The sequence below is a fragment of the Amblyomma americanum genome, chromosome 8 (genome assembly GCF_052857255.1).
Source record: "Amblyomma americanum isolate KBUSLIRL-KWMA chromosome 8, ASM5285725v1, whole genome shotgun sequence".
NCBI classification, from domain to species: domain Eukaryota; kingdom Metazoa; phylum Arthropoda; class Arachnida; order Ixodida; family Ixodidae; genus Amblyomma; species Amblyomma americanum.
In genome coordinates, this window is record NC_135504.1 from 39,957,298 (window position 1) to 39,984,123 (window position 26,826).

General features: G+C 47.4%; 1 protein-coding gene across 2 annotated transcripts in view; it reads right to left on the reverse strand.

The window, feature by feature from the left end:
* Positions 1-1,498: 1,498 nt before the first annotated feature.
* LOC144101423 (uncharacterized) overlaps positions 1,499-26,826 on the reverse strand; it is a 43,962-nt gene continuing 18,634 nt past the window's right edge. Inside the window, exons 1-2 of one of the 2 annotated variants that reach the window (XM_077634588.1) lie at positions 13,606-16,486; positions 1,499-6,507 (exon numbers count right to left, since the gene is read on the reverse strand). In XM_077634588.1, the coding sequence (XP_077490714.1) occupies positions 5,915-6,502 (588 nt within the window). In that variant the 5' untranslated portion in view covers positions 6,503-6,507; positions 13,606-16,486 and the 3' untranslated portion in view covers positions 1,499-5,914. Of the gene's footprint in view, positions 6,508-13,605; positions 16,487-26,826 lie in introns of those variants that run through there. The other variant, XM_077634587.1, reaches the window with a different exon arrangement.

A 26,826-nucleotide genomic window follows, 5' to 3' on the forward strand; every position in this document is an offset into this window, starting at 1 on the left:
CTATCGCTGCAGCCAATCAGGCCTCTTGTTCAACTGCAACACCCTCTCTCGCTGTATACATTGGACATCGTCGTCTTCATCAACTTCCATCTGCGGAGCGAACAGATCAGATCGGCTTAACCTCGATCACAACTTAGCCTGATTCTAATACCGCCGCCAGACGTGCCGACGACCCAGCAAAGCGAAACCATGAGCCAAACAGGCTGTACGCATGTTTTCGCATATCTGCTCCGTTTAACAACGCTAACACTCAACCTTTTTTTTATTTCATTCACGAACTAATTCTGAGAATTTTTCGATGACAACGATATAAGGCTCGTTTACGTGATTTTGCACCGTATTCATTTTACAGGGTAAGCCACGAGTAGCTGAGGCCCGTATTTTGATTTTCAGCGACCGATGGCGATGTTATGTTCGGACTTGCTTCTGACCTTGAGTTTTTGCTTGTTCTACATTTCCGCCACGAACCAGTTCAACCTCCAGCGTGCTTAGCACATCAGGGAAACGAAGCGACACCGTCATCCTACCACGGCTGAGATGCTAACAATAGTGAATATCGCGTTCGGCTAGACTAGCAATTGACCGAAAATGCAAATGCAGTTCTGGCAATACTTTTCTAGCGTCCACACGTGTCGAACGCCAAACATTTACTTGCAGAAGATTTGTCCAGGCAGAGAAAAATGTTGAAAAAACGTTAGGAATCACTGCGGCTACCCGCATTGGAGGAATATGAAAGCATTGACGCCTCCTCGACACTCGTCGCCTGTCTTTCCCCCTCTTTGAGGCCACTGACGTTTGCTTCTAATTAATTACTCTATACTTATCGAAAATTTTTGTTCTAATAATTATCAGTCATCACACATTTCAGTCCAGTTCAAACCTTATGTGCACTTCTTTGGCTATTTTTCCAGTGTTTTCTCGTCCACGGATGTTTTCCCGTCTACTCACTAAATCAACGTCCGCGCTATTTTGATGTTTCGTACTTTATTGGCTGTAATTAATAAACTAATAATTCTATTGACATCCACTTTTCTGCGCATCATTCTCACATTGTCCTCTATCGATCACAATCATTCGTTTGATGCTATCTTATCTGAGGACGTCACAATCGCTGCGGACATGCTTTGGTGACACGCTTTGGTGACACGACCGTGTCGACATAGCCTAGAAATGCTTTCGCATTAATAATTCAAGTTAACATGCGCGCAACTCAAAGCAGCGCGACGCAGCTGCGTTCCTGAAGTCGAATCAACGAGCATTGGTCAAGCACTGTCCAAGCCACATACGAAGTCCAAAGTTCTCGGCATATCCACCGTAACGGATATGAAGCGTTCGTTGATGGTATCACACAGGTAGTGGCACCTCTCTTTTCGACCAGGTAATTTCCGGAAAATCAATGCCTTTGGTACGGCGATACCCAGTGCTGAATGCATTGAGCACCCCTCTCCATCGTCACCTTGAGATGGCGCTCGAGTAGTAACACACACGAAAACGATAACAACACGTCCAACGGGAAATGTGTTTATTTAGCTTCGAGAAACAACTCGCGATAGAAAAGCTGCGGTTCTGCGAGCGTTTTGTTCTTGTTTACAAAATAAACAACGCACGCTATAAGCCGCTTTATATAATGTCATTTAAAACGACGAAGAAATCGACCGCACCGTGGCGTGATTGTTGGTCAAGTTCGTTTACAAAAAAAGCGCAGCTCGTACGCCGGTATGCGAGAAAGAAATAGGAGAAGCCAGCTTTGATGCGATTGCGCTGCTACTGATTCCTTTCAGCAGAGCAACTTGGCCACGAAACTAACTTAGGTACACCGTTCGGGCACAGCAGTTCAACCGCCAAATCATTTCCATTTCAGACACACATATGATGCTCAACAATATTTCAGTGGTGCGCTTGATCTCAGACAGGCAATCACGAACGTGAAGGAGGGACGGAAAACTCAAGAACCACACAGAAAAAGGACGGACCTTGCAGACTCAGATGTGATGCTATCCGGATGGCTTTGCTGAAAGTAAGGGAAGCAACTGCACGCAAACCTTGTCACGGAAAGCAGGCAGCACTACAGATCGGTATTGGCTGTGCATACGAAAAGAGGTGTTTGTTTTTCATTACTTCTTTCTTGAAAGTTTGAAATGCGTTACAAACGTAACGCACTCGGTGGAACGCCACCTTACAACCTTACTGAGTTAGGTACTGTTGCAACGAAGGACATACTGAAATTCCATTGGACGTCCACGGGACGTCCACAGGACATCCAAAAATGGTGCCGTGCTACAACGAAGGACATATGCAGATGAGTACTGACTCTTTCTTTGACTCCCCATCGACGTCGTAAACGTCCACTGGACATCCAAGGGAGCTTCTGTGCACATTGGGATGTTTCGAAATGCAAGTGCAATTTTTGATTAAGATTCTCGTACATCTACGCCATTGTACAGACACTGACTGTCACGAGAGCAGGAAAGACATTCACTCCAAAAGAGCGACAGAAAGTAACGCGAGGGCTGGAAAATAAATATTTATGCGCTATTATGAATACTTCATATGTAGGTACATATGTGCGATATCTGACACAGATGTCACAACAGAATTGCTTCCCACCGAATGATTAAGCTTGACTGACATGCCGAAACACAATATCGCAGGTTTTTGCATCAATCTCTCTTGCCTCGACGCCATAACCGCTGTTTTGCCCTGACTAGTGCAAAGGACCACTCAACAGGTACCCTCAAGATCACTCCCGCATGTAACCATTCCTATAGATAAAAATTATTTGTTAGTTAGCGTCCGCAGAGTTAGTCTTACCAGAAAGTGTATTACGGGAGAATATGCACGACAGCGCTCGTTACAAAGCGTGGCAGTTAATGACGTAAGTGCATGAACTGTGGAAGGTCATACTTAGTCATTGCGCTCTGATAAACCCGAAGTCTATGAGAATTCGTCATTCGAAACTAATCATAGAAGAAGATGCGGCAGATGCGGATGCATGCTATCGGCGGTTGGCTTACGCGAGTTGTGCGAGTATAGTGATAGAAATATTCGCTTTTACAAATTTTCCCGGTAGGTGAATATGGCAGGCTGTTCTGGACGCATGACCTGCGCTGTTCTTCGCAAAGACTTAAAGACTTAAGATTTGGTCCTTGGAAGGCACATTATAAACTACTAGACACGTAGTCACGGGTGCTCTACTACTAGGATTCAATGCCAGAATTGGAGAAAATTCCAGCGCCATGCCCAAGGCAAAATTTAGGACAACATTGAAGATTCATGGTCAAGAGTAAAATTTAGGCTACTGAAATAACTTAGCTCATTTTTAGGACGTCAGAAGCTTTGTAGAGGGAGTGACTTTTTATACACGGTGTATAACGCCATCAAACTGCGTACGCACAGTCGTAAGAATTCTCACTGCCGTCTAGCATGGCAGAAGTGTGGAAAAATAGCTGGCGTTGTACATATAGCCAAACTTGGACAGCGCCTATGATTCCTCCGCGTACGCTAGGACCACCGTCATCGCAATGAGTCGTTTGCACAACCACACATTTCAGACATCACTGCTATACAATAAATATACAAAACGTCGAAACGTGCTCACATACGACAGGCAGTAACGCCCACTGGAACAAGATAGAAGGAAATAGCAACAGCGACACGAAAGACACGGCAAAAAGCGACTATCGAAGCCACACCAGGGTCGCTATCTTCTACGGCTCACCAAGAGTGCTCTTTTTTGATCCCAGGTTACACGGTGGGGCCGCACTCACAGGCATCGAAAATTGGTCGCAGTCGTCGCTTCCTCAGAGGACACTTCCTCGGGGATGCAGGTGTAATCCCATGACGCGCTTTCAACGAACGAGGAAGAGTTTCGTGCACACAAGCGAGTCACAATTCCAGACCTCCGTATCCACCGCAAACACCTCACAGTCTGCATGGGATGTCCACTTTAAGCAGGATTTTTGCAACGAACCTCGGTTGTTTCCAGTTGGAGTAGTTTTCGGCGAATACGGGCAATGCAAGAATGATGCTTGGCGACGCGAAAAGCCAAACTGGACTCGTCGCTGTGACAAAGCGTTCATTCAGGGTGGCGTTCAGGATGCGGTGATTCATTAACGTTCACAGTATGATGATATGGCTGGGGTAAGCGCTTTTTTGTCGTGTCAGTGGTGTGCCTCGGTTGCTGGCGATGTTCAGCTCGAAACAACACGTGGCGCTACGGTACTCTGGGGTCACGCAGGCTTCTTTTCCTTGCTGAAGACCTTGGAACTGCGCATGCGCATCAATTACGGTTATGTTGAAATGAAGTCACATATCAATGGAACAGGTTCTGTACTGTCTTGCTGCATTCAATTACGTCGTTTCTTTCGCCTGGTTTAGTGACTTAGCCATGAAATCTCTCCTGTGTTACCCCTTCCCTCAGCAAAAAGGAAAGCCCAGCCGCGTTTTGCCTAAGGCTTTGTCTGTGTTATTGTTCGTTTTAAATCTTGAACTCACCGGAAAAAAATCGCGTAGACATTTACATGGTGTCTACACAATGTGTCAACCAATTCGAAGCTCCATAACCATTGCAACATTGCATCGGAGTTCCCTCTGTTTTCGGCAAAATGTAAGTTAATCTGGGTGTGTGCTTGCCATTGACGCTGAAAATCGGTCGCAAGCAGGAGTATGGCTTGCAATAACTGCGTTAAAAAATATGCCAATATGATGCTGTAGCGGAGGCCATACTTCGGCTTATGATACATGCTGAATTTGTACAGTCTGTGCTATCTCATCTGTGTTTTAGGGTTCACGTGACTAGGGGAGAGCGGAATTATAAACTGCGCGCATTCCGTCAAGCACCAATGCGCTTAGCCCGCCTAGCAATGGGCGGGGTGTGGGAATTCACTTCTCAACTTTCGCTCTCGCCAAACGAGCAGAGCCCAATCTTACAACCCACAGCTTGCATGAGCACACGCTAGTCATCCTACTTTCTGACTCAGGCATGTGCCGTCTGCAACGTGCAAAGGCTGCTCCTATGTCCAAGCACACACCTCCATGACTGGTTCTGAACTTCGACTTTGTGGCCTGCGTCACATTACAACCATCGTGTCATGATCGAGCAGCATTAACCGCTTATCAACATCACTACTTTAGGCCTTAACACCCGTTTTCGCTTGGAACTCGTACCTGCAGAAAGCCTTGAGGTGTTCCATAAAGTTCGATTCCTCATGGTGGTATCAAGACGCAAGGGCACTATGACCCGCTGGATGTAACTGCCGCGCTTAGTCTGCTCTCCCTGTCCAATTCCTTTCGAAAAGGAGGGCTAAGAATACAAAGGATTAATGGTAGCAGACCACGATACACGTAAACATCGTTCCCCTGTAAAAGTTTACCGTTCGTCCACATACGGCGCTTTCAGACAGGGGGAACAACCACTGTAATCAGCGGTCCCTAAAACGAAATCAGCGTCTTCATTCACTGGATATATCCTCATGTTGTGTTGTCTTCTTCGGTACGAGACGTAGGGAAGTCTGGGCCAGTGAGGAGTGCGCAGGGAATCCATGGCCGTCCTCTCGGTGTATCAGTCGCAGCAACGCGGCGTCTGCGTTAAGGCTTTCACTCAACTGCATTCAGATTCCACTCTGCGTTAAGATGCACGTGCACAAGCCACGGTGCTCACGATCCGCAAGGACAAGCATCGGCAGCGTATGCGATGCACTCTGCTCCTTTGGCGACTGCAGAAGCCTTCACCCGGTGGACAAGAAGGCACAGAACGTGCAGAAACTTCAGCTTCACGATGAGTTCACGGCACTACCGCTTACAGCGTCACTCTGCACTCATCCCTTAGAAACGCCGGCACAGATTTCGCACTCGTATCCACTCTCAAGAGGGTACAGACCACGCGCGTGAGTCATCACCACCACCACCTTCGCGGCTAAGTATCCACGGCACTTTCCTCGACTTGCAGTGGCTCCACAAGTCTCTGAGGGTCAAGGAGGAGGGAGTTCGTGGCGTTGCTCGCCGTCGAAGTGCCCGCACCACCAGCAGCGACTGCGTTCTTTCGCTTGCTGGGCGTCGTCGCGTCGTCCACGTTAGTGTCCTTGGTCGTCTTTCCCGCGGCCTTGTGGAGGGCCCGCTCCAGGAGCGTCTCCTTGGAGTCGGACTGCTGGAAGCGCTGCGCGCGCCGGCACTTGATGATGGTCTCCACCGAGAGCAGCAACACTAGGAAGCCCATGACGATGCATGTGGGTCCGGCGACGATGCAGGGAGCCTTCCAGGGCCCTCCCCGCAGCAGGACCCCGACGGTGGTGAGCGCGACGCCCAGCGCTCCGAGCGCCAGGCCGCAGCCCACGATGCAGAGCACGGTTCCCCTGGTGGCGGCCAGGCGTCGCCGGTCTTGCAGGTCCCGCTGCAGGGCGCGCCGCTTCATCTCGTATTCGAGTGCATTGGCCTCCTGCTCGCGCCGCATGGCCTGCTCCTGCAGGTCCAGCTCCCGCTTGCGGCTGATCATCCACGACAGCATGTTGCCTGCGACGACAAAGGGGACTCGACTGAATCGATAAGTGACCGCGAAATTTTGAGCAAGATCAGGAAATCTACAATGAACATTACCCAATAAGGTATTAAGAGATTTATAATAAAAGGACCCAACTGCAGGGCCAGATGAAGAAACAGATTAAGCGTGGTGGTGCTGTTCGTCGATCTTTCGATTTCGACTTTCAGTGTTGTTGCACTGTGTCTCCCTGGGTATCTGGGCACTTGGGTACCTGGGTCCCAGGTACCTGGGTCCCTGGGAACATGGGTACTTGGGTCTCTGGGTAATTGAGTCCCAGGTACCTGGGTCCTTGGTATCTGGGCCCCGGGTCCCGATTCCTTGGTACCTGGGTACCTGCGTCCGAGGGTACTGGGGTACTTGGGTCTTTGGGTTCTAGCCATAACTCCGACGTATATTTTGTTCACAGTGTTGTCGTTGTGAGAGTTTTTTTGCACTTGGCACAGAGTGCTGTTACGATATATTCCGGAAGAAACAGCGCAGATATTTTTTTTATTTAGACACCAGAAGTGTCCATTCTTGTATTTTGATAACCTTGTGTAGCTTGGTAAGAGACGACAATCACTAAATGTCGCGCCAACGAGAGTGATGGTACTCGAGAGGACGCCGGTATAGTGCTACAGACAGGTTGGCTCGATGTCTGAAGTGTTTGTTCGTAGTTGAATACAGAACACATGTTTTATGCTGTATCATCCGGAAGGAAAAGTCGAGCAGCTTGATGGCATTAAAACAGACACCGGCGTTGTGTGCCGACAACGCTGAACTTAGGAAAAATGTCAATGCAATCACGGATACACCACGCACAAGCAGAATAATTCAACATGTGCGCATATTTACTTCGAAGAATGGTTGCTTGATGCGTGAGAGGCTGTTTTCCCAGAGGTAGCTAGGCAGTGTCCTCATGAAATTCCATGGTAGCAAAAAGAAAACGACGGCTGCATTTGCTTACAGTTTCGCCACACCACAAGGCACGTGAATATTGTTATGTGAGCAAATCAATGAGTTCTGCCATAGCGGAACGCTTAGTCTCTTGCAGCTGGCTGTTCGCAATGGCAGCTAAATGTACGCAGGATTTTCTGTGCAGCAAAGCTGGACATAGAGATGTCTAGGATAGGGGGGCTCGGTGCCGGCATTCTATAGAGCGTTGGAATCAAAAAGTACCGTGTCCACCTTTAATCTGACGACGTTGCTACACCCAGCTAGGCCACACATAATGAAAACCGATCTGCCGCTTTTGATTCTTCACATCCATAATGTGCTGGATTCATGCTTTTTATAAGTAATATTCTCTCTCGATCACCATGCATACCAGGTGTGCAATGGCTACCAGCCTGCACAACAACATTTCCGTTTTCGGAAGAATGCGCTTGTTGTCCGCCAAGAAAAAAAAAATTCGGCAGAGGCATTTAAGACTGTTCACGTGTGAGAACGTGAAAGCATGAGGCAACGCGCTCTACTGTCTACGCCGTTTCCGGTGGCGCAATGTATAACGCCACCCACACATTCACGCGCGCGCGTATGACGCCGCCCGTAACGCTGTACGACAAACGGTTGCATCAAAGTTTTGAGACGAAAAATGTGGTAAGGCATACAATTGAAGGTGTTTATGTCGTCGGTTCGAATCCCTGTCGCAAGCTAGCCTCCAGCTTGACTAACACGTGTAAGCTGTATGCAATGAGAAATCGCGTATGACTCCACCCGGAACGCGGTACGACAAACGGTTGCGTCATAATTTTGGTACGAACGTTGGGAAGACTGGCGCCCCGGTCGACCAGTGGGAAGTATACCTATATAGATGAACGACATGTGTAGGACTTTGTTTGAAGTGGCGGTGCTCGGCTTGCTGTGTGCGTCATACGACCGCTTGATGACGTCACCTTATTTTTGTTGTCATCGCTGGAATTTTCTGTGCCATCTGCGAGCACGCGCACACCGGCTTTTCTCGTAATGGGACTAGTAACGCTTCCGAGTTTTAAAAATTCTTTTCGCCTTTATGGCTCATAGGGAAGAACGGCTAACATGACACAAACACAGCGGCTAAATATATGAGCCCCTTTGTTTCGATAGATAAGGGAAAGGAAATCAGGGCCTCGTTATGACATACAGATCTATTAAGGAAGGCAATAGTTACCGAAACCAAGTAGCATAGGGGAATGTTTTCTCTTATTTTATAATTTGTGGGTTTAATAAATATGATAATAGTGTAATTATTTTGGCGCTGAAATACAACTGTTTAGAAAACAGAAGAAAAACAGCCACATGCCGCCAGTGGGATCTGAACCCACGACCTCCGAATGCTGATGGGATGTCCAAGTTTTTAAAACATTACTCAAAGAGAAAAATAACTAGAGAATTTAGGTAACAGCTCACCTAACTTCGCCTAAGTACGCCGCCCGGCTTCTACAATGTCACCGAACTTCGATCACCTTCCTCGCTTGGCGGCATTTTACGAAACACTGACCATCTTCTATAAACCAACGGACATGCATGTTTAACCCGGCCCTTCTACAAGACCACGCGAGACCAGAAAATCCTCTCAGAAAGACGGTCTAAGCTACGCAAAGAACACCGCGTCTCAACCGCACATCCTGCATGCGAGGCTTTGCTGCGCCATTCGCGCCATCTAACCTAAGCTAGAGACCGCGGGCCGCTCCCGCTGTAGGTCTTGCATGTTTCAGCAGTGAGGTATACGAGCGACCGACGACGCGTCGTTTCAGCACGCGCCTGTTTACTGGCGCGCCGACGACAGCGCAGATAGCCAGGGCGTTACAGCCTCTTTTATTCACCTCACACTGCCCTCCTTCATTTGCGCTGCGGCGCGTCATTCGAGGTTTGGTCGCGGCCTGGCTCGTAAGTTGAGTCCGAGTAAACTCACCGCACTGCCGCTGACTGCGGCGAGAAGCTATACGTGCTTTGCGAGCATCGGCTATTTTCAGCGCCTAACGGCGATCGAGTAAACGGAGTAGCGAAGCATGCTGAATGATGAAACAGGCTCGGGTAGTGTATAGGAGCCTGAAAAAGGCAGCGGGAGTTTAAACAGGCGCGCGCCGGTGAGGAGCGCCCGGTGGTTCTGCCACTGTAACTGTTGGCGAACTTTACCTGGAGCAAACTGGCTTTTATTTCCAACACTTTTAGCCCTTCGGGCTTCTGCAGGGAGCGAAAGACACGATCAGTCATCACAGTGAAGGTAGAACTTTTTTTTTTGCAAAGCATTTCAGTAAATTAGCGTTGCCAAGTACACGTGCGGGTCAAGGTTGTTTCCTGTGAAGAATTATTTGCGAGAGAAGCGAAAATATAGGTCAGTAAAATCCCGGAACGTAGGCCATAACGGCGTATAAATCGTTCATACAAAAAAGAAACCTTCCCGGTGGGCGCAGGTGCATGAAGCAGTCCAAATTGAACTTTTTTCTGATAAACAAGAATATCAACCATAGCTATTTTTCTCCGAGTATAACCATTGCTAGTAGGTGCGCCCGCGAAAATAGTTTTGTTACAGACTGCGTTGTTTGGTATGCGGAAAGTATAAGTCTAAAACGAATCTCGAAACACGTTCAAGTTCGTTGACCAGATGCTGCTTATTTCGAATTCACTTTATGTTTGCGTATTCCAAGGTTGACCATGCTGCTGATTTATATGCTTTCAGCTCCACATCTGCCTTTTTACTTATGGTGTCTTCGACTGGTCGCTCCCGCGATCCGGTTTTGATCTGGCAGAGTGGGAGCCGCTCTCGCTCCGAGCGCATAGCGAGACTGGTCAAGCCGAATGGTCTGCGAATTCTTAGAGCGGAAGCGCAGGAGGCAGAAGGGGGCCGTCACTTCCGGAACCCCGCCGCGGCACCGCTGGTGTCAACACTCAACAGTAGCGTAGTTAACCGGCGCCTCTTGGACATTTTTTTTGTTTCACACAGCGCGGCCCACGCAAAACACAACTCAGCAAGGACGCTACAAATGCGTGACTACACCAAAAGCCGACACTTGCTTCTGCCTACGAGTAGGGAATGCCGCGGTTAACTCGCACCGCTTCCGCGACGTAGCGGAAGTGGCTCTGTCACGTGAACACATCTCGGAGCCGCTCCGACTTTTTTCTCGGAGCGCGTCAGAGCGCTCTGAGCTGGAGGCGAGCGCTCAGAAACAACCAGCCGAATGTAGTCAGAGCGCCCGGTTTCGACCAGCCGAATGTGCGGCCGCCTCTCAGAGCGCTCTAGAGCGATCTAAAGCGACCAGTCGAAGACACCATTAGACAGCTTGCAGATATCTTTATGCTTTAACCGGAAACTCATCTACTCAGTGCGGCGTAGAGGTCCGGTATAAGTAGGAGCTGTACTTCTCGATTTAACCAAAAACGGCGGTTTTGTTCGCATGCAAGGCATTTACAGATGGCGGCTGAGTACGAGTAACGTAAAGTTAAAGTCGAAAATTAAGTAAGTAGACGAGCCAGGGGCGTGAATCGACGGTGGTATTGGCGGATAAGCGGCACAGTTGTGCGATATGATCGAGTATTGCTACGCAAGTTTAACGCCCCTATACACATCGGGAAGCACCACTAGTGTTCCTGGATATATAGGAACACGAAACAGGGAACGGGCGTCCCGAGAAAGTATCATGTTTTGGCTATACCGCGACCACTGAGTGGCTGTTCCATCGGTGCCATCAACACGCGAACAATTTAATGCACTGCCATCTCACTCAACCCAACACGACAACGCAACGGCAAACTGTCAACCTATTTTTTATAGGTAAACTTTCACTTGCGCTTTTCTTCTGTTCGGCTATCTGATCGAACTTGCGTTAACTTTTTTTATTACGATAGCAATTTCCTCGTACAAGCACAGCTCCAAGCACTACTGTTTCCACATTAATTACTGGCAAATTAACTGTTCATAATATCACTAACTCCGAGACACCTTCTAAGTGACTTTTGACCACACAGGACTGCCAAGTTAAATCACCGTAAAAAGTCAGCACTTCATTCGTCGAAAATATTATTCGCCAAAAAAAAAAAAACGAAATTCGCGTTCTGAAATAAACAACGAAAGAAGTCCGCTGAGTTTTCGAAATAAAACCGAAAACTCGGACCCCTAAGGTACAACTTCATAGCTTGCGCAACCATTTGATACCCTGTGTATGCATGGAGCTTTAGGGAATCTGTTTTATTCGGAACATTCTATTTCTAGTGTCTGCATAATAGGCGTAGCTCCGCTCAGAGATCAGTAATGTCACGAGTCGCTCCTAAGGGTAGAAAGTCCCACCTATATGTTACCCGTTTTTGGTGAATGAGAGCGCAGTGAAGCCGGCAGTTCCCCATCAGCCAAAATGAAAAACTAGAGGTGACATTTAGGCGAAACGCGCAAAACAACAAGTCATTCACTTCCCTTTTACTCTGTCGTGAAATCTGCACATAGCGGTCGCAAACGCAGCCAGTACGTCTATCTTGCTCAAAGCTTTAAAAACTGGAGAAGTATTGTACATAGCATGAATGCAGATTCTCAGTGCAAACTGGGATCGGATGCTGGATAGGCTGTTATGTTTACTGGTCGCACATCGCACGTCAACATTGTTCAAGAAAAATTGCTAGGCTGGTTAGTTCCACATGCTTGCGTTCACCCCAGCGCACAAAAAAACAAGCACAGATGGACAGAAGGACACCACAGAATGCTGTTGTGGTGTCTTTCTGTCCGTGCATGCTCGTTTTTTGTGCGCTATATAGGGTGAGTTCTGATGTTGTTGTTGGCTTCAAATAAAAAATGGTACTACATACTGTGGAGCACCGGCCAATACTACATGGGCGACGAAGTGCTGATGGTCAAAAATAATTTGTACTAATGTAATTAAAAGCAGAATTCTGACTTATCCCATACGGAACGACTAACTCAATCCTGTCTGCATCCTCCTCCTGTCCCGTCAAATCAGCTCTGTGCAGCCTCTTCTCGTCAATAACCAATCGCCCTAACTGTATTCGTTGCCTGCCTTTAAGACGCGTGCGTTTAAAGATATTCCCCGCATACTCTTCAAAAACTCATTGTCATCAGTGCGTTGCTGAATCACTACACGTCAAGTATAACAAAGTGTTCGAAAACGCTGGCTGCAAAGGAAAGATTTACAACTTTCTCAAAAGATTCGCTCTTGAAGCAAAGTTTTCCCTGCTCCGGGGATATAACTAGGGACAGCTGCCCGCCCCGGGAATCAGCTCTACTCGATCTTGGGGTTTCCTCTAAGAATACTATGGATTAAAGAAGGATGGATAGCTGGACGAGTGAGTAACAGTTCAATGCGAATAATACACCGCGACAAAGAAGGCGGAGGAAAGGTTGTTGTTGTTGTTGTCCTCATATACAATGGCACATGCCCACATAGGGGGATTGGCCAAGCATTGGGGGGCACAGAGAGTTTTTCAGATGAATATTTCCTGGACGAAAATAAAATGAATGCTGAGGAAAGAAGAAGTAAACAAAAAGGAACAGCGAAATGAAAAGGAAAATCCATAACGCACGCAGGAGATCGACAATGAGGTTTATAGCCGAGTAGTTAAAATATAATGATAATTGTAAGAATAAAAAGAATATTGAAAAAATTACCAAGGTAGCCGATTTGATTGCATTAAAAATTTTTGGACGGCGGTAAAAACAGACGTATGGCTGTTCCCAAGTATGGTGGCTTCAAACGACAATATGATTGGGCCGCTCAAACAAAGGCCAAGCTGTTGTAGTGTTGTAGCTGTTGTAGTGGAAAGGTTCCTGTCATCAGCTCTCGTCTGTGTTGTCGTCTTCCTTGGTCTTTCGTCTTTTTTGCCCTGTACTATCCACAATGATCTATTGGACTAACACTGCCCTCGATCAATTCGCTCTAGCCCTACCGTATGCTAGCCGTCCTGGTTTAGTAAGTTATTACAGTGACTGCCCCGGGTAGGTGATGGTCCCGCGCTCGATCCCTGGACCAGGGCGTATTTTTCAGATGCAATGCTTCTCAGAAAGCTGCTTAGCTTTCTTTCTTTCTTGTGTGGCAGCGCTCAGATGCATGCTAATGAGTAATTGTCACCTAACTGTTGTACACATGCATCGCGATCATGTACTGTACCTGCTTATGCCCTTTCCTTCCTGAAGCGCACTTGTGTGTTGGTCGACGGAGTTCCGGTCACCAGGCGACGCGCAGAGGTCACCGTCCCAGTATCGTGATTTCACGCACTTTCACAACTGGCATGTCATCGCGCACAGCGCACATGGTCCTCGTTCCTTGCCTCACAGACCTTTTTTCCCCAGGTGATGATGTCTTCCCTCTTGGCCTTCTGGTGTTCAGTCCACACGCGAGACCAGAGGCCTTGCCAATGTACCGATGCGAATTCATCCAAGCTGCCTGGTACCCTTCACCTCTACTGGTCCTCAGTGAAGTCAGTCGAGACAAACACGTCCATTCCGCTTCGTCAAAGCCTGAAATGTGCTCCTTTGGGCCTCTGTTATTTGGTCTTTGCTGATATGGCGACAGTGGCCTCTTGGAAGTCAAGGCTCAAAGGTCAGACCTTCTGCACGGATTCAGAAGAACGCGGTGATGGTGTCGAACTGGTAAACCACGGTGTACAAAGATGCAAACGCCGGAGTACAATGCAAGAAAAGTGGAGAGACCGTCAACCAAACTAGCTTGTGGGTACAAGTGTCCGATTGTCGGCAGTTGAACAGCGAAATGCGAAGTAGACCACTGGTTCTGACTGGATGGTCAGGGCGGAAGTTACGAGAACGACCAAGCTTGTATAAGAGCTATGCAGGTGGTGAAGAATGATCTAGTCTTTTGTAGCTCACAAGGCAGTTAAAGCGAGAGCGGTCTTTCAGCAGTTTTTCGCAACCGCCGAGCAAGTGATCCAAGAAAGAAGGTTACGATGTAAAAAGAAACCCCACTTGAGGACAGCTGTTGAAAACGCGCTGCTCTGCGCCCACGCAGCTGTCTGAAGAACCACTTGCAAAAAGCCGCGTCTGTTGGCCTCAGTTACGGTGCGACGGCACGTGCATCCATCACGGAAATGCGGACAAAGCGATTTATAGTGACACCGCTGCTACACCGGAGGTGCGCACACAATGCGGAATATTCGGTGATGGTTGGTACAAAGAAGACGGTGCTTTAGGAAACCGACGGTGTCACGTGATGGTGCGCAAACGACAGACAATTTTTCATGAGAAGGAAAATACAGATGCAAATGTTTCAGACGCAGAAGATGTTTGTGCGAAACCTACCGACTGCCTTTGCGCTAACGTGAAAGCTATTGCGACACTAAAGCACGCGCGTTCAGAAAGATCAATATGACTAGCGATGCGGCAGCAAAAGCGGGCAGACTGCACTCGAAAAACAAGCTCAAAATTCTGCAGATGGTCGGAAAGGCGCAAAAAAGGAAGAACTCTTCGAACGCGCCCCGCCTACACACGCGCGGCCTGTTCGGAAGTGAAAAAAGAATGTTTCTAGAAGAAAGGTCGATCTGCGAAACACAATACGTGCGCTGCAGCTGAGGGTCGTTATACCTACATCCACACCTTAAGATGCAGCCTTGGTTGGCAAGTTAAATGTCACGAGCCGGATGAGCATAAAGCGACGGTAAACTCTCTCTAAACAGCGAACCTGAAGCCGTCTGACTTTGGGCCAGTTGGCAGCGCCAATCAAAACGCGCAGATGTGCACCCGATGCGCGTTGCCAACAACAGACAGTTCTTCGAAGGAAGCTCACGATCGAACGATACGCTTTCGCAACACTATCTCGCGGAAATAGACGAATACATAAAGCGCACGCCGTCACTTCAGGCAGTTTGCGTGGGAAGAACTCGGTCGAGTTCACTTCGAACAATACAGATTCGACGTCACTCGGTGTGCGACAGCTGAATACAAGCAGACATCCACAGAAATTGACGCCCTCTTATTGTGACATCATCGTCCACTGTCAGCGCAGGTGTATCACTGCGTAATTATCGCTAGATGCATAAAACTTGAAACTCATGAACTCCTGCTAAGTGCGATCGACGTTAAGTTTAGCAGACGAACTTTTGCTGCTGCGATCAGCCAGCGTTCACTAAAAACGTGGCACCCAAAGCAAGCGAAGCTCTGCGTGTGGCAGACGACGCTCACTTAAACAGATTAATTCCGGAAGAAAGCAGACGAGGTTCACTCTGTACGGCCCGTGAGGCGGACAAACTTCCTCCGAGAACAGTCGACGATACTTGAAGCAGACGAACTCGCAGCTGAAAGCAGACGAAATTCACTCTTTGCAGCATCTGAGGCAGACGAAGTTTCGCTTTTTATGGAACCTGAGGCAGATGAACTTCAACTTCACTGAAGTTGACCTTCGCCAAAACAGTAGAACTCCACCAAATAGTGTGACGATGGTCACTCATCGAAGCATATGAGGGATTTCCGATCAGAACAGTTCACGTGCACTGAAGCATACTAACGTTGGTAAGAAGCAGACGAACTTCACTCTGTACGGGACCTTCCAGGCAGGCAAACTCCAGCTAATAACAGTCCATGTTCATTGAAGCAGACGAAGTTCACTCTGCACGTAACCAGGTTGACGAACTTCCTCTGAGAACGTTGACGTTCGCCGAAGCAGACGGCTCCGTGCGCAGCGCCTCAAGCAGACGAAAACAGCCTTTTGGAGCAGACAGCGCTCGCTGAACAGCTCGAACGCTATTCAAAGCAGACGACGTTCGCGCACACCGCCGCAAACGGAGAACAGCACTTGACACAGACTTTCCCGGCCTAACTGCCACTCTCCGGGCTCGGAGGGGGGAGGAGGAGGAGGAGGAGGAAAGAAATAGTCCCGCCAGAGCGCGCTGGGCATTGTCTCTCCGCGAGCGTTTAGATCGCGACTAGCCCGAGCGGCGCACGGGCAGCCAATGTGAGTGGCATTGATCGAGCGGCCAGCCTATATTGGTCGCCGATGATCGCTGCGGTTGCCAAGACGCGAGGCGGCGACCCGAGCGCACTGCATCGCCCCGCGCGGCCTCATGATCGACTGGTCAGCTTCAAGGCTGGCTGGCCGGTTCGCCGGCTTGGTGAAGAGACAGAGGGGGAAGGAGGAGAGAGAGGGGGGTCTGCATTTGTCGTTTGGGGCACGCGCGCCCGTGAATAAACAAAGTAAATCATCCCGGCCCACGCCGGCGCTCGCTGCCTCACCAAGCGCCCAGAAGAGGGCGCTACTTGAGTGCTACCCGAGAGCGGACAGAGTATAGTAAGAGATAAGTATTAGCGAATTATGGGAGGTGAATAAGAAAGTAGTTTAGCGAGCGAGGGCACATAATTGATACAATTAATTAGAAAAAGGCACGCGAGGAGTTATTAGGGGACGACAGCCGCTAGCCCGATATTGCGAGAATGCATCGAATTACCTCTATGTTACCTCCGCTTGACCGCCAAGCGCTAAATAAATGAAAAAACCTAAAAAGATGAAAGTTTTTCTTTCGCGTCCGATAACAACATGAAAAAGTTCAGTTTGAAGCAACCGTGTTTTTTTTTCTTCCTTATTGTCTGACACTGCAAAAGTGTAAACCACATGAGGGTAAGAAGAAGTTTATGGGTGCCAAGTCGTTGACATAAAATTGTGCCTAATGAAATTTTATTGCTACAAACTGCTTCATCGTACTCAAGACTTGTGTGTTGTAGTCCTGTTGCTTCAAGGCCTGCTTGAATGTTCAACGCTGTCTAAAATTTCTATTGAGCAATCACACATACCCACAAAATCAAACTTCCAGGCTATAAATTACCCATGGTAGTTATTTATTATTCAGCGCTCTTAACAGAACTCCCAAAGAGATCACAGAATTTGAGCAATCCACGAAAACGGCCTCTATTGTCTACCAAGGGGCACTTAGCTACCACAGCGGGTATATGGCAGATCAGGTCGATAACCCTGAGACCGAAGGTTCGCACGCTAAGAGGCTGGATGAAAACATGTCACGGCCACGGTTATTACGATGATACTTGAATGAGCAGAGACACCAAATTTGAGTTGTGTGTTCTGTCTTTGGAATGATGCGTAGCACATTATAAAACATGGACAGCCACGTGGATTGCGCAAACAAACGGTAAATACTTTATACTTAAATTTTGTTTCTAACATAATAATAATAATAATAATAATAATAATAATAATATTAATAATAATAATAATAATTGGTTTTGTGGGAAAGGAAATGGCGCAGTATCTGTCTCGTATGTCGTTGGACACCTGAACCACGCCGCAAGGGAAGGGATAAAGGAGGGAGTGAAAAAAGAAAGGAAGAAAGTGGGGCCGTAGTGGAGGGCTCCGGAATAATTTTCGACCACCTGGGGATCTTTAACGCGCACTGACATCACACAGCACACGGGCGCCTTAGTGTTTTTCCTCCATAAAAACACAGCCGCCGCGGTCGCGTTCGAACCCGGGAACGCTTTCGGTTTCAACGGGTGAATGACGGCTGTGACGTCACAGACGATTTGAGGTCGTGTGGGTTATACAAAGCTGATATATCGTTTCTGCTTTCTTCCTTTTTATGGAGGAAAAACGCTAAGGCGCCCGTGTGCTGTGCGATGTCAGTGCACGTTAAAGATCCCCAGGTGGTCGAAATTATTCCGGAGCCCTCCACTACGGCACCTCTTATTCCTTTCTTCTTTCACTCCCTCCTCTATCCCTTCCCTTACGGCGCGGTTCAGGTGTCCAACGATATATGAGACAGATACTGCGCCATTTCCTTTCTTCCAAAACCAAGTATTATTATTATTATTCCTTTTAATTAGCATCAACTCTCGAGCTACCCTCCCCAGGAGTTGAAATCACAGAAAATGAAGCAGCGACTGTATCACAGGTTTTGCATGACTCGCGTTGCCTCATCTCGTCTGTGACGTCACAGCCGACGTTCAGCTGTTTAAACCGAAGCGCTACGGGAAAAAATTTCATCATAGGTGATTTACGTGGCATAGATGAGTTCCACGTCTTGACTCATATATGCACTACTGTCTTGCGCATCATGCCAAAGAAAAAAACACGCATTCAAAAGGTTCGTATCTCTATTCCTTTAACCCTTCAAGGCTATTTGTACACATATGTGGGCACTGCAAACTCACAGCTCTTTGTTAGGACGTGCTCTCACCTAGCACTGATTTTGTTTCAGGTGAACTTAGCATCATCCGTCGTTCAAGTAGGGCGCCTTTTATGCAAGCCTGGAAACGCAGCAAAAAATATTTCTCAACAGAGCTAGTAGAATGTTGTCCACCATTTTCATGCGGACAGATTCGGCCACCAATACAAACGTCGCTATATTTTTTTTCTGAAACTTTAGGTCAGTTTATCTTTGAAACAGGATATTATTCCATGATGCTTAGGGTTTTAATTTCACAGATCCCAATATTTTAATCTTACAGTGTCTAACTATTTTGACTAAGACATTTTGTACATGCGTGTCAACAATTACTCATTTTTGCCGGAAAATTAGCGAAGCGACTTTCCTCAGGCCTGGGCGTACAGTTTAGGAAGAAAAACTTTTGTTTGGAATCGAAATGACGAACGCGACCTAAGAGAGGTTAAAAACAAAACACTGGTGTTTATCATCAACGTTCAAAGTCGACTCACTCGTCTTTAAATGGCAGCTGATGAGGTTTTAGAATTCAACGAGCTCCAAGGGGTGGAATCTTTTCACAGGCAGTACCCTTTTTGGTCGTCTTTTGCGCATGGCGCACGAGCACATTCGCACGAAACTTGACAGCATCGCGGCAATGTATTGTGAAAAATGGGTACGCCACATGGAAGGTTACCGACAAAAAAAATAAATAAAAAGTGCTCATGAATGTTTCGAATACAAGGAATGTTAACTTTTTTCTAGTTTCTTTGACAAGATTGATTGCGGCTTCTTTTTTACCGAGGATTGTAGATTGCCTGCTTAGAGCTAGGTCGAAGTCCCTTCTGGTACCATATGCAACTGATTCTATTATTATTAGTTGAAGCGGTGAGGGTGCTCCGGCGTCGAAATTTGGACACGACGAAGCCGACGCATCGACCGAAGAAACGTATCATGCGGGTCGCGCTACGGGTGAAAACAGTTTTCAGAATGTTTCGCGCGACGCTGGGCAGAGCGGGACACGTGCGGGTAATTTCAGTTTGCCGCGTCGAATGAATATGGAAGCGTGTAGCGCCGTTACAAATCGATACACTCTGCGCGAAATGGCCAGTGGGGCTCGCTTGCGCTTCGTTATAACCGTTCGCCGGGAATTTGTACTTCGTAGAAACGAGACATCAGATACACGGACTTCTACGGGTGTTTCCAACGGGCGCAGCCATTACTTCGCGATATCTATATCTTCGTCACAAGCCGTTTCGTTAGAAAGAGCTTTGACTGTATTTGCGAATATTAGCTCCAGATAATTGTTTATTTATTTTTTGTTTGTTTAGCACATACTGCTAGCCTCATTGTCGAGGCTGTTGCCGGAATGGGGTAGTATTATACAAGGAGAGAAAAACTAATTCTTATAAAGTTCTAGATGGCACAGTAGAACAATGGGAAAACAATGGAAACAACGGAACAAATTAAACAAGACGACATTCAGAACGCATGGTGGACACAAGATTTGCAGGCAGGCGAAATTAACAAACTCAGGACATTCTGCAGTACGGGGACAGTGGATAGCTGGGTAAGGAAATTATCCAGGGACGGGCACTTAACCACGTCGTCAGGTAAGGCATTCCAGTCACGAACAACTTGGAAGAGAAATGAGTACTGAAACGTATCGTTGTGTGCTCGTTATTCGATTAAATGTTTGGAATATTGTCTTCCTGAGGCGCGAACTTGAGCATATCTTTAGAACACTCTCCATTCGTCTAAAGTACAAAGTGTGTATAAAGCTGCTGCCTGGCCCCGACCTGGTCGCTTCTTGGTCGACGAGCTTACATTGTCAGTTGCTAGGGTGGGTCAATATAAGCAGGCGTCGCGTTCTGGAATCATGCGCACAAATGATGGAGCAAAAAGTATGGATACGTAGCAGGGGCCAGATTAGGCAACTGCCACAAATTCTGTCAAAAGTTATTGACAGTGACGTCAAAATGATGAAACGGAGAGATGTCACCGCTTGACGCAACAAGGAATCAGCCAATAACAGCGGGGCGGCGCCTTGAGAGGATTTATTTGCATGGCGAGGGGCCGTCTGCTAAATTTTTTAAAAAGACTTAAGAAATACGCAGCGATCAAAATAACTAATATTTTATTTTGCCAAAACATTGTGTTTAAGGTTCGAAAAATTTAAGCAGAACAAAAAAGGGTTTGAGAATGTGCTATTAAATTTGCTGGTGGGTAACTTTTGCTGCCACGGGGAAGCGCTGACAGTGGTAAAACGTCAAGCCGCTTTGCACGAAACCAGCCGATTCCACGCCGTGTTATTGTTTTTTTACGCGGTGAGAGAAATCAAGCTAGTGTGCGGTTGACCTAAGTGCGCAGAAAAATGTGAACGAATGCAGTGAAGGCTACGTGCCTGCTAGCGAACTTGCAAGAAGCGCTTGGTACGAAATCGACGAAGACAACTTGTTGAAGTCTGTGTTGTTCGGCTCTTTCGATCGATGACAAAAATGCCAAAAGGTGAGGCGTTGCAGTATGTGACGAGTGGTTGTTTGTTTCTTTCCCCTTGGGGAACAGAAGACGACCACGAAGTGCCATTTGCTGGGTAAAATAAAGTGCTTTGCCAGCATAAGCGTGTCTTATTTACATGTAGCTGTGTGTCACAGAGGTGACGACGGAACCCACCCCTTCTGCGCACTAACTTTACAAATTGCCTCCAACACCCGCTATACGCATTTGCCCACCGTCGGTTGTGCAATGCAGGCGTACGCCTCGTAACCAACGGTAGCTTGAAAGCCGCCCGTTGCAAAGAACCGCAGTGCACACAGCGCCTGCCGCCGCACCGACAGCGCGCTCGCAAGCAAATTTCCTCCCAGTTCATCGGCGACTTCGTCGCACAGCCACTACACAGTCTGCTTCTCCAGTCGAAAAAGGCGTCGAAACAGCTTGTCCGGCAAGTCAAACGCGTCTTCGTGCGCCCTCCTTCGCCGTTGCTCGCGCCAGCGCAGCCGCCTCACTCGTATGGCCGCGTACACCGCCACCATTTTCTGCCGCAAACTCAACGGTGAAATTGACGGCCTCGAAACTGTTACAAAAAACTGTCAAATAGCGGCTGAATAATAAGGTGTGCAACGTCACCACTTCTGCCACATCCGTGACGTAATCTGCAGCCACCCATGACGCAAAAAAGCAAAATGGCCGCCGGCCACGACCGACCAATAGGAGAGAGGCTAATTGACGCCTCTCTGACAAGTTTTTGACAGTTTTCCTAATTGACAGTTGCGTAATCTGGCCCCAGAACAACATCCCTTAGTATCAAAATCAGGTCAATGCGGTGTCTATCATGTACGCCTCCCATTAACAGAGGCTGCATCATTCGCAAGAGGCTAGTACATAAGCATCAACAAGAACTTGATGACGAGTAGCCTGTAGCGCAGCTGCCCGAGTGCGGTGTAAAATCTCGGTGCCTGTGCGCGCCCGTATCGATTGCGCATTAATCTGGAGCTGCCGGCCATGCGTAGAGCATATGACCACGCGGCATGTTAGAAAACGAAAACCGCACTGCGATTGTGTGTTCACGACTGACCGATAAGTACTGCAGCATGATCTTTTGTTTCATGTCGAATATGAGACGGGGTTCATGAGCTTAAGGAAAGAGGGCTTTGGAATTTTTTTGTTGCACATACGAAATAAAAGGTACCTATTACTTTGATCAATTCCATTCCATTCCAAAAACCTTTATTTCCATCAGAAGGGAGGCCCCCTACTCCCTACCCCCGGCACGCAGGCCTAGGGGGTAGGGGCCGATACCCCCACGATTAAAGGCAGGCAAAGAGTTGCTGGCTCTTCGCGGCCTCCACCGCCAGATGAATGGCTTGCTTCTGCTAGACGGGGTCCGTGCTCCGCAGAAGGGTCTCCCAGGCTTCTCTACTGTCAATTCCTTCGTTAGCCCCTGGGGAGTCTACACATTCCCAAATTACGTGATCGAGGGTCCCCCTACACATTTTTTGCACTTATCATCTATGTCTTCGTCTTTGAGGACGTGCGATGCCCAGACCGGATTAATGTAATTTCCTGCCTGTAATCTGCGCCAGATCGTCGCCTCTTTGTTTCCGAGCTCTCTGTCCGGTGGAGGGACTAGTCTCCTTTGTAATTTGTAGTTTTCAGTTATTTCCGTGTAATTCTGCAGTCTGCCGTCTAGTTCTTTGCAGTCGGGCGGTTCTGCTCCGGCTCGGAAGTAGAGATCTCGAGCCAGAGCGTGTGCCGCCTCATTGCCTGGAACTGACGTGACTTGGACACATGACGTCATTCAAACCTTAACGAAATAGAAATCATATAGCCCTGTTCTACATGGCTCTATTGTGGCGCTAGGCTTCAGACGGACGTTATGTTTTGCAGAAGGATGAATATATGTTTTTTCACTTAATTTTATTTCAGACGTTTGATCGTTGTTTGCCTCGCTCTATTTACAACTGTTCTAGGTCGCCGGAATTAAGCTTGTCAGTTGTAGTACATGATACAGAAGCCTTGCCGTTCTCTGAATTTTTTTGAGTTTATCTCCCAAGTACAGTTAATGAGAGCTGAAAACGCAGGAGGTATACTCCAAACCCGATGGTAAATAAGTTATTTTTTTGGCACGCAGTTGCCTTCACCTTTTTAGAGTATGCTATGAGATTTTCTACGCATGTAGCCCACTTTGCGATAGGCTTTGGAATTTTTTTGTTGCACATACGAAATAAAAGGTACCTTTTACTTTGATCAAACTGGGACACATGACGTCGTCCAAAGCTTAACAAAATACAAATCATACAGCCCGTGCTTAGTAGCGAATAACCAGTACTAAGCACCTAAAGCTCTGTATATTCCTAAAAATGTTTGCGCGAATATTTTAGTTAAAGGAAAGCACGAAATGTTTTTGTGGAGGATTCCAAGTGGCCTGCACTCGTTGACACAGTAATGGCGTCGAACCTGTGAATAATGAATTAGGAATCGGAGCTAAGCGAAAACTGTTCTCTTGTTCACAGTTTTAGCCGCAAAAATCCGGTTGTTTGGTAATAACCAGTTATCCTAGTAACGAGTGAAGAATATGCCGCAACAAGCACAGAAGTAGTGGTTTTATTAAAAATAATAGTAAAAAGGAAGGAAAAGATTTTTGCTAGCCCCGGCATCTGCCATCGATACTGAAGCACCTAAGCTGGGGCAGCGGAAATAAAGGACAGCAGGCAGAATGGAGAAATGAAATGAAAGAGGTGAGGGGACAGGAAGAGAGGATAGGGGGAGAAGTAATATATACAAACTATTTACACAATAAGAAATGTGTACAGGTAGTGCGCGTGAGTAGCTCATTTTAGAGGATTTAAATCACACACGCGCACAGCACTGTGTTGGTTACAACTGGAGTGGGACGTCCAGTTATTAATCGTTCAAGGTAGAACTCGCAGAGCGTTCGCTCACTGCATGTAACTACCTGGCGGAAAACAGATGGGACGTCAAGCCCGTCTGTTCGAGGAACGCACAGAGGCCGCAACAAGCGTGAAAAACAATTTTTTTCTCTTACAGTATTCAGGTCAAAGTGCAAATTTTGCGATCAGCCAGCAAATTTGGTCCACATGGTGTGGACGTGCCCGGCTAAATATGATAGCTCGCGCACTATAGAATCCTGGGAGGCTTTGCTCCACAGCCCAGAGCCCAACGTCCAGCAAGACATCATCGGTCAAGCCCTTGCTGCTGCTGTATCCCAAGGGATCCCGGCCGACGGCTAGGGCCGACAGGGGAGATGGACTTCTCTCCTGGCGTTCATTGACTGGTGTTACAATAAAGTTGTTTCTCTCTCTCTTCTCTTCGTTCTTTTTACTCTCGTTCACTATACTTCCCCTAAGCAACTGATTTCCTGTGTATTCCATTTTATTTATACCAATATGGTATTTATTATCGTGGATCCCGGGTGTGCTGCTTTTTGTTCACATAAGGTGCGGTGTCTCGACACTCCTATTAGCACTGAAGGATGGGCCTGGAAAGCGCAGTTTAACTGCTTATTTAAGCATCGTAAATCTGTAAATTCTTAAAGGTCGCATGAAACAAAACTTTATATTCCAGCCCAACAAACGTGCTAAAACATCGAGATGCTAATTTTTCATCATCCTAAATTTCGCAATTGAGCGCAGTCGGGAGATTCAGCACTTACAGGTAATACTCTGTTTTGCCTTACCAAGACAATATAACAAATTCAGCTTTCCGCAGTCTGAAGGAAAGAAAACAGTGTACCTCATTAACCAGGGAGAAAGAAAACAGTGTACCGTTTATTTCATCATTCAAAGAGTTAATTTGCTAACCGCATAGTCTGCTTGAAAGCAGGCACCTTCATTGAAAAACGGCCACGCCCACTCATTTCGTGACGAGTTAAGTAGTTCCGAGCCTTAAGTGAAAACCGTGCTTGTTTTTTGCACAATTTTTCTCACTTTCTGTGCTGTTTCAGTTAATTTATGCTTTGTTCTTTCTCCCTTTCTCTTTTCCTTTATTTCGTTCTTCCTAACATTTTCCGTCCCTCCTTCCTCTGTGCCATCTCCCCCTTTTTTCTTCCTTACTTATTTGCTTCTTCTCTTCCTTCTTTCCTTCTTTCAATCAATCCACCTTTCCTTTCCTCCTCTTTTTCATTTCCTCCAGTGTTAAATTTGGGGACCTCTTTCTGCATCCGTGACTCTTTTCAATACATTTGTCAGCTTCGAATGCTTTGCATAAACTTCGCAACTTCCTTCCGTCCTTCCGTCTCTCCTTCCTTCCTTTCTTCCATCTTCTCTTTCCTCTTTCCTTCCTCCTCCTTCTCTTCTTCCTTCCTGCTTACTTCCGCTTCCTATTTTCAATCGCCGAGGAGTTACTTGCTCAACGCGAACTTGAAATTTTAGACCGAAAGCTCTACTGCTCGAGATACAACTCGGTTTCGACTGGCTCTCCGCGTTTGACCTTGAAGCCCGACCAAGGTCAAACCAACCACACACTCCCGAAATTAACACTTGTATGACTGTCTTGCTCCGCATAAGCCTGATATGCCTGTATGGTAGATCATAGCTAATGACCAGCAACCACGTTGACTGATAACCACTGTTCACTTGACCTTGACCTTTAGAGCTGAGATTCCCATCGCCTGATGTGACGTCATGCGATGACCTAGCAGTGACGTCATACCGTTCTTCGCTATAAATACCGCCGGCTTTGCTTTCACTCATCTGCTAGGTTCAGTCTATTCGTCCTAGTCGTCCAACATATTCGTCCTGTATGCGTTTCGAAAATATTTGAACAATGGTCGATGCCAGCCTATATTCTTAGCTGAACATTCCCCCGAATAATTATTTTCTACTTCAAACCATTCGATTTCAGGCCCTAAAAAATATCATCCGTAGCTACATTTGATTACATCGTCTCACTGTGTTTGGTGCATCTTAGTTCCCGGGTTCGAACCCGACCGCGGCGGCTGCGTTTTTATGGAGGAAAAACGCTAAGGCGCCCGTGTGCTGTGCGATGTCAGTGCACGTTAAATATCCCCTGGTGGTCGAAATTATTCCGGAGCCCTCCACTACGGCACCTCTCTCTTCCTTCCTTCTTTCACTCCCTCCTTTATTCCTTCCCTTACGGCGCGGTTCAGGTGTCCAACGATATATGAGACAGATACTGCGCCATTTCATTTCCCCCAAAAACCAATTATTATTATTATTATCTTTGCTCCAGTTGCCGCTGCGCGCTTAAAATTCAACTTGCTGCTTCTCCTCTATATCGCCCGCCCTTCTTTTCCCTTTCCCTCTTTCTTCTTGGGCAACAAAAGCCGACTGCAGCACGCCAAAGTCCAGCCGTGCGCGAGCAGAAGTTTTCGCTAGGACCGCAGCCTCATTTGCATTTCGGATAGACGACGCTGCCGGAACTCCTCCGCTCGCGGTTATTTAAGCCCGGCTGTGCGCGGTGCACGGCGAAAGGGATCCGCCTCCGCGAGAGACCCAAGAGTGCGCGCAGGCCTCGCTTAAAGCCCGGATGTTCGCGCACACGTGTCCAAGGACACTGGATGCATTCATTAGCCCTGGCGATGGGCAGGGAATGAAAACGAGGGGTAAAAGTTACGAAGTTCCGGCATTTCGTCGCTATTCGCGGGTAGATTCCAACGGTGCAAGAAGGAGCGCTGCAGTCGAGACTCGTTATAACGAAATAACAGATATAACGAAGTAATGACGATTCCCCTTGGAAGCTCGGTTAACACTATA